This window comes from Octodon degus, unplaced genomic scaffold (assembly GCF_000260255.1).
Source record: "Octodon degus isolate 3935 unplaced genomic scaffold, OctDeg1.0 scaffold00044, whole genome shotgun sequence".
NCBI lineage: Eukaryota > Metazoa > Chordata > Mammalia > Rodentia > Octodontidae > Octodon > Octodon degus.
The window spans coordinates 11,489,257-11,498,064 of NW_004524620.1; the positions used below are offsets into that span (position 1 = coordinate 11,489,257).

The window sequence follows — 8,808 nt, forward strand, 5'->3', positions numbered from 1 at the left end:
GATCCTGTACGTGAAACGCGTGAGGACGCCGCGTGGAGCTTTACCCTTCCTTTGGTGGCACACAGATGCTTCCGCCATAGAACACCTCGTGAAACGCCGAAGAGGATTTCCGCAACTGCTTCTGAGGGTGGCAAGGCTGACGGGATCAGTGACTGCAAATATCTGAGGGCAATGAGTGGCCGTGGGTGTTTGACTGTAATAATTTTTTTCTTTTAACTTTCACTGATGTGTGTATAATGTATCCATGTATAAAACAATGTACAGTTATAATCCGTAACACATGTGGTTCTTTACTGGGGTCTGTCAAAAAGTCTCTAGCTGTGAATGGTTAGAAAAAGTCTTGGTTTGTTTTTTGTTACGCTATTCTTTTTTTTTTTTTTTTTCTAATTCTCTCTGTTTCATCTAATCCGTGTTGGCCCACTTTGCGTCAGTCATTTGTCTGTATTGAAACCATATTAAAAAGTGTATCTTTTTCCTTTCACTTGTGGAGAATTTAAAGTAGACTTTGATAAGTAGTTTTTCTTTAGCTTTCAATATTTTTGTTCCTGTTCGTTGCTTTAGAGTTTGCACACGCTGAAATTTAAAGTGATTCCCTTTCCCCAGTGTCCTCTCTATAAAATATGTTTACCTTCTGTGGAATGCATTGTATTATGGCAGTGAGAAGGCTTTTACAAATCTCCCTGGCTTTTGTAAAGAGAGCACACTACTGGCCTGATTGTTGGAAAGTTTCCTCCTTACAGGAAGACAGTTGCTGTGTGGTTGCTTGCTGAGTTGTGCCGGTAACTACTGTGCGATCTTGCTTACGTACTAAGACACCCTCACTCGCATGTGTGCGAACTCCCTCTCGCACACACTCACACAAGCGTAGTGCTCATATCTGGCTGAAGTAGCAGGAATTTAAATTCTCCAGTCAGAAACTTGCTGGAATCTATATTTTTATTTATCAATTAAGCCTACTATCATATATCAGAAAAGAGGCATTAGTAATTATAGTTAAAATAAGGATTTAAATTAAAAGATACTCATTCTAACCTATAATTTCAGTTTTTTGTTATAATTTTTTAAAAAAATTATTTTAAAAAATATTTAAAATTATATCAAAAATTATTTTAAAAGCTTTCTTTGTGTATATTTGTCTCTTAATATATATTTTCATGCTGTAAATGAACAGAAGTTTTAACTGTTATTCTAAAATTTTTAATCACATAAAATGATGTCTTTATAAAAGTTTTTATTAACAGCTAGTTCAATTGCTACACATATTTGAGATTGGTAATATGATTCACTTAATAAATGTGTTGAGTACCTAATTTATATGAAAGTACTGATCAGAATGGGAGACAAATTCAGCTCTCAAAAACTTTAATCTTTCAGTAGCAAAAATCGCAAGTGTGTGTGAGAATGTGGAAAAATTGGAGCACTTAGATATTGCTGGTGGAAATGTAAGACAGTATAAGCTTCTGTACCCAGTGCTATACCGTTCCTCAAAAAAGTAAGCATGCTGTTACAGTATTATAAAAAAATATTTCTGAGTACATCTCCAAAGAAATAAAGACCAGGACTGAAAGAGATAGTCATACAGTAATATTCATTACAATATTATTCACAATAGCCAAAAATAGAAATGATCCAGATACCAGTTGATGGATGGATGGATGAACAAAACGTTTATATATATAAATAGACATAGCATTAGTAGGATTTTTGTCATTAAAAAAACAACTTTTTTCAATATTGTTTACCTTAGAAAAACAACTTAAAGGAGAAAAAACTTATTCTGCCTCACAGTTTCAGAGATTTCAGTCCAAGGTCAGCTGGTTTGCTTAGGTTCAAGCTTGTGGCAAAGCAGGAGCACTGTGTTGGAAGCATGTGGTGGAGGAAAGGTGCTGGTTTTGTGGCAGCCAGGAAATAAGCCAGAGTCAGAAAGGAGGAGGCGGAAGCCAGCTCCTACACCAACTCCTGAGGTCCGTCACTTTGCAGTCATGCCATTATCAATCCATGAGTAGGCTAACCTGCTGATAGAGTTAGAGCCCTGCTGGCCCAGTCATCTACGAGAGCCTCCCCTCTGAATACAGGACCTTTTGGGGGAATATTTTAAATCCCAGCCTTTAGGTAAGTTTGGTTATGCCCTGACAAGGAATGATGTAATGTATCAATTCAAGCTGTAGCATGAATGAACCTTGACAATTCACATAATAAAGACTTTATTCTAAGTGAAATAAGCCTGACTCAAATGGAAAAATACTATATGATTCCACTTATGTGTAGAACATAGTCAGATTCATTGAGATAGAAAGGAGGTGGTTGCCAAGGGCTGATGGGAAGAGGGGAGTGGGAAGCTGTTGTTTAACTTAAAGGCAGAGTTTTAGTTTAGAAAGTTGAAAAGTCTTGGGGACAGAGATAGCTCAGCCAACTAAGTGCCTGCTTAAGCAAGTGCAGGGACCAGCCTTTTTTTTTTTTTTTGTGGAACCAGGGATTGAACTCAGGCCCTTGTGCTTGCCAGTGAAGCGCTTATTCCACTGAGCCATCTCCCCGGCCCCTAAGGTAGTTTTTGTTTGTTTGCTGTACCAAGGATCATACTCAGGACCTTGTACTTGCCAGGCAGGCACTTAGGGCACTGAGCTATCTCCCTGGCCCAGGGACCAAGGTTTGATCCCTGACACCACCTGCTACACCAGCCCTGCCCTCGAGTGTACAGAGCTAACCACCAAGACCAGGCGTAGTGGCATATACCTGTAATCCCAGTGCTAGGGAGGCTGAAAACAGAAGGATTACCGTGAGTCCAAGCTGCATAGTGAGACCCTGTGCCAAATACATTTTTAAAAAAGAAAGAAAAATCCTGGAGATAGGTGTGGGTGGTGGTTGCCCAAAGTATTTAATGCCAAAAAATAATAAACTTGAAAATAGTTAATGTGATGAAAGTTATACTGTTGATAATGTTTAAAAATTTTAGTTTAAGGTCGGATTTCTAGGCAGCGTACAGGAGCCACAGGTAGTATTCCGTTCCAGGATTATTTTATTGGTTTAATTTAGAGAGAGTAATTTTAGCATGTTTCCAAAACACTGGGAGGCACTTGTTAGTGTCAGGGCCAAATTGCACTGGCCACATGTAGTACAGGCAGACTTAGCCTTCTGCAGGGTAAGTCTCTCAAGGGCACAGGCACTGATCTTTTTCTCTTCTGGTGTACTGAAAGAAGACAAAAGGTCAGCAAATTGTGCCATGACGCTGACATCATGGATTACCCAGAAGATCGTACAGAACAACAGCGTACCTCTTGCCCTGAACCCCAGCCTGTATCCACCCCATTCTATTTTCCCATAATGCTCAAATAATAACATTTTTCATATAGACTTAGACTTTGCTATAACCTAAGATAGCAGATTAAGTTTTATGAAAGAAAACACTACAAAGTAATAGAGTCAAAGCACCATACTTAGAATCTTTACATTGTAAAATATTTAAGCAACCACTTCTCCTGAGAATGAGCTTTGCCTTGTAAAATGATAGGAACTTCAATAACTGCTAAACAAGTTCACTTCAGCTTCATATGCCTTAGATTCTACTCAGTTACTCCTTATGTTGACTGAGTTGTCTCCTTGCAGTTTGCTTGCAGTGGTTTATGGTCAAAAGATGGATTTATGACCTTTCTCATACTATCATGTGAAATAGCTCAAAGAAAGTGACTATGACTCTTTAACTCATGGTTACTTTTTTTATTGCTGAGACAAAATACCTGAGACCCTAGGTTAAAGAGAAAAGGGCTTATTTAGCTCACCATTAGTGGTGGTTTCAGGCCATAACTGGCTGGCTCAAAAGCAGGGTGGCACATGGCAGAGGGCAGCAGTTCATGACAGCAGAAGTCAGCAAACAAAATAAAGCAGAGATAAGCCTCTTTCATATTGTATTCAGTCTACCAGGGTTAGTCCATTGCTGATCTAATCTGATCACCCACCCTTAATCTCAGTACTGTCAATCCCATGAATCAATCATACTTTAGATTCAAACACCTCCAAAAAGCCCTATGACTTCATAAGGCTTTGGAGGGACATCTAGGCACAAACCATAACAACTCAGTGTCTTCAACTATAAAAAAAGGTCACAGACTTAAAATGACAAAATAATACAAGTAAAAATATATCGCCACCAGTGATAGTGATTTTGTACTGTATAATCATTATCATTGAAGCCAAGGGAAAATATATAGGAAAGAACCTAAGCTTAGTATCCTATTGATGGTGTGTCTAGTTAAGTTTTGTTATCATTTGAAAAGTGCATCTTTTCCCAGACTCACTGTAAGTCACCCCACAAGGTGCTTTTTCCATTGCCTGGCATATAATTAGGAGCACAAGAAATATTGTTGAATCCTTTCAATTTGTGTGTATAATCATCCAGTCATCTAGACTAGGGGTGATAAATTTAAATTAGTAAAGATAAGAGACTAACTCAAGTCTTCTTCGGATCTTTCCCAAAGCCCTTTTTTCCTTATCTCTCTATTTAAGGCTTATTTTAATTATTTCAGACAGTTATAAGAGAATATCATAGACAAGACAGTTTAGACAACAAGCATTTATTTCTCACAGTTCTGGAAACTGGGAATTTGAAGATCCACTATCTGCAAGTGTCCTCTTCCTGGCCCTATTGGATGGCCTTCTTCCTGTATTCTCCCATGACAGAGAAAAAAAATTCTTGTATCCGTTAAATGCATTAAGCCCATTCATGAGAGATCCACCTTTAAAATCCAATTATAGTACCTCCCTACATTGTCCCCAGCATATTTGGATTTAAGATTTCATATAAATTTGGGGGAAGACACAAACATTCAGTTTAGTGAATAACAAAAGTTTTGCCTGCTAAATATTTCTTATTTCAATTAAGCTGGTTTTTTTCCTGAATTGAGTATTCATATTTAATGGTAAATATTAGTATTCATGCCTATCTTTTTAAGCCCCAAGATAGTTTCTTTAATATCTGTAAAAGGAAGGACTCCTGCTTGTTACAGTAGTCTGTAAAAGCTCTCAAAAGCTTCCCTTTGCTGTATAAATCCTACCTAGTCTTAAGAGGCATGTGGACATGTGAATATATCCCCTACTACATGGTTCTTGGCTTCTGAAAATCAAGTCTTATTAGGGTAAACTGAATGCCAACAGTATGTATGTATTTGCTCTGCCTTTCAGACAACTAGAACTTGCTTTTTTAAAAAAACTTGCAGGGAGGTAGAATGAATTAGGAATTTGTCAGGCCTCAGAGTTTGATGTCAGCTGCCCACAAAAGGTGCTCAAACTAGTGCACTGTCTTGACGGTGAGGGCACAGTGTGAGTCTCTGTTACATGAGAATCCTAGTCATCACGTGGGCAAAGGTGACCTGATGGGAATGAGGAATGAGGGAAGGTGAGACCATTGTCAGCTGCTGAGGGTCCAGAGACAAAGAGCCAGCTCGACCGAGATAAGTGATCCAAACAGACGTCCAGGCTCGCTTGAGCCAGACAAAAAAGTCACAGGCATAGAGGTGCTGCTGGGTGAGAAAGAAAGAAGAGGAAGGAAGGCAGAATAAATTGAGTAACTTAAACTTTTCAATTCCTCGTTCTCAGTGTTGTCTTATAATTTCTAGACACTGACATAAGGTTCAAAAGTAAAGGGAAAGCGTATTAGAGCCCTTACCGAAGTTCAGAGCGGAAGACACAGCTTTCCATGTACGCCAGTTTTCAGCAGAGTTAAAGGAGTTCCACGAGGATGTGTGACAGATGTACAAAGGGCTGTGGGAGGTGATTGGAGCAACTTTCAGACTTGCTCACAGCCCGTAAATGGCATGTGTTGTGCAAGGCTAAGTTCTACCAGCAAGCCAGTGAAGCAGAAGGAACAATAAAACCACCAGAAAAGTTGTGTCAATTATGAAATTTTAAAATGTACTCATATTTCATAAACTCAGCAGTTTTTGAAACCTGTATATTACACTTTGATATACCAAACAAACTTTAACAACTTAATCAATGAGTATACTTTTGCCATTTTTTTCCTCTGAAGTTTTATCCTGCAACTCCTGAGATGTTCAGCTCTCACACAGACCAGTGTATTGATAGTTCTCGCTCATTCTTTTATGAGTGATGAACATACAGTACCACTTCTGTGAGCCTGGGTGCCCTAGAGATGGCTGTAACCTGCTATTGATCAGCTGATTGAAGATAAATGGCTTAGCTGCTTGTATTGCAGATTACATCATTAACATGGTCAGTAAACCATGAATTGTTCAATAAGGCGTTTATCTTTTTTCATTTTACTTCTGCTCTTTTATCATTTTTATTAGAAAAGACAAAATTATCCACCCTAACCAGCAAGATCAGTTGGAAAGAAGTCTGCTAGGGTGACCTTATGTGTGTAGAGTTACAGATAGCTAAGTTGTAATGGTATGATTATAATTTAGTGGATGTTTTTGATCTGAAAAAATAGAGTTTTGCTAACATTTTTTGTGTGTTTCTCTTACAGCTTCCTTTTGCTTCACTTTTACTAGAAGCAATACTGGAGAAAATGAATGAAAGCAAGAAACTACTTGAGGGATATTTCACAATTATGAAAGATATTAGATGATGTTACAGTGGAGAGATGGAGAGCTTTTTTCAGATGTGAAAATGTTTTATGTGTTATGATTGGAAAACATACAGTGCAATCTTGGCACAGACTTTGCTTCCACTATCAATAGTCAGGTTCAATACCAAAATAAGAAGTCGCTGAAACTAATTAATTGCTGAACAAGTGAAAGTAATTAAGTGCATAGCCACTTAAAAAGAAATAGTGTAGCATTTGATTGTTGAATACAGATATTGCTGCAAATCAATGCAAACTTAAAAATGATTTTTTTTCAATGCTTTGGAAGAAGCTAGAACAAGTTTAGCATACAGAAATCAATCAATATAAAAAGAAAAAAGTGTAAACTAAGGACATACTGTTTTAAATTTTATTTTTAAAACTAGACTTTTTACATAAAACTGCTCTAAATGGTTTTAAGAGGAATCCAGTGAACAATACATCTGTATTGTAAACAAGTGTAGAATAAAGCATCGAACTTAGGGATGACTGCCTCAGGAAACAAACTGTGGTCTCATTGCATCTCTTCTCATTGATAAGCCTGGATGATGCAGGAAAGGCTTTTCATTGAATGACTTGTCAAATATGAAAATATTCCCCTATTTACAATGTTTTGTATATTGGTAAAAATTAACAACGGGCTACAGTACAAATTCAGCACAATTAGGCTTTATAATTCATATTGTGGTTAGATAAATAAAGTTGCTTTCTTAAAAATGTTGTCATTTTCATTTTAATTCCTGAACGCCCCCACATCATTTCACCTCCGTACTGTGTTCCCACCACATACTGACTCACCAGACTAGTACCTACAGTTGTTTTCGCTTTTCTCTCAGCAGTACTCTACAGTCAGTGTCCTCCCAGATGGCGCATCATTCAGGCTCATCCTTAGCCGTGCCTTCACAGACAGATTCTCTCACCATCGTACTGTGTCCTTTGTCAAGACAGGAAATTAGCTGACCTGTCTGCTCAGTTTGTCTTATTTTTCTCATCGCTTAAGAACGTAGATTCCATGAGATTAAGACAGGGGTTGGCAATTTATAGCCCATAGCCAAATCTGGCCTGCTGCCTGTTTTTAAAGGCTCTGCAAGCTAAGGGATCTTTTTATATTATTAAATGGTTAAAAATGGAAAAGAATAATGTTCTGTGGCATGTGAGAATTATGTGAGATTCAAATTTTCATATCCATCAATAAAGATTTATTAAAACACAGTAATGTTCATTCATTTGCATAGTGTGCTGTTTATGGCTGCTTTCATACCACACTAGTATGGTTGAGTAGCTGCAGCAGAGACCATGTGTGTTCTCGTCACTTTGCACCATTGCCTGGCACACTATCAATCATAATGACATACTTATAATTTGATAGCATTTCAAGTGCTATAAGTACTGCCTTAATAAAATTTTTCAAATATGTGCACATGCACATGTCAAAGCAAGAAAATAAAAGGAAAATAGCCAATACACACTTTTAAGGTATAGTGAAGTCTATTTTAATTTTGTTATTAAGTTAGATGACAGGACACTCTACCTATGTTCAGAAATACAGTCTGCACTGACATTAACAGAGCAAAACTCCTCACAGTATTATCAACTCACAGACACAACAGTAAGAAAAATGACTATGAAATGTAATAGATCACTGCAGAATTTTGGTAGTAAGATAAAAATGAGGTTGTCCAGTAGTACCCTGATACCGAAACCAAATAAGATAGTGCCACAGAAGAGATGTGATAGGCCAAAAATGACCCCTCAAATGTTTATCTCTCCAGAACCTGTGAATTTTTTAACCAAATTGTTTGCAAATGGTGACGGTCTTGAGTTGGAAGATCATCTTGGATCGTCCACATGGAGCTAGTGTACCCGTAAGGATTCCTATACAAGGCAGGTAGGATGAGTTAGTTAGATTCACAAAATCTGAAGATGCTCTGCTACTAGCTTTTAGTACAGAGGATGTGGCCATGCGTCAAAGGATGCGTGTGATATGATCAAAAATAAAACATTGAAATTTTACGATTTTATTGCAGTAACATAGATATTACCATTAATCCACCTCAAAATATGTCTCACTTCACAAACTGGCGCAGGGGCTAGGGATTCCATCCCTGAGCCTGCTGTACTGGCCCCACCCCCAGAACGTGCTGAGATGGCAATTGAGACTGGGTGTGGTGGTGCGCACCTGTAATCCCAGCTCTTGGGAAGCTGTAAACAGGCCGATCACTATGAGT

At 38.0% G+C, this 8,808-nt stretch overlaps 1 protein-coding gene across 1 annotated transcript in view; it reads left to right on the top strand.

The window, feature by feature from the left end:
• Positions 1-7,704, top strand: part of Cntln (centlein) — a 378,305-nt gene extending 370,601 nt beyond the window's left edge. The window contains exon 27 of the mRNA XM_023715856.1: positions 6,482-7,704. Within this exon, the coding sequence (XP_023571624.1) occupies positions 6,482-6,583 (102 nt within the window). The 3' untranslated portion in view covers positions 6,584-7,704. The remainder of the gene's footprint in view (positions 1-6,481) is intronic.
• The last annotated feature ends 1,104 nt before the right edge of the window (positions 7,705-8,808 follow it).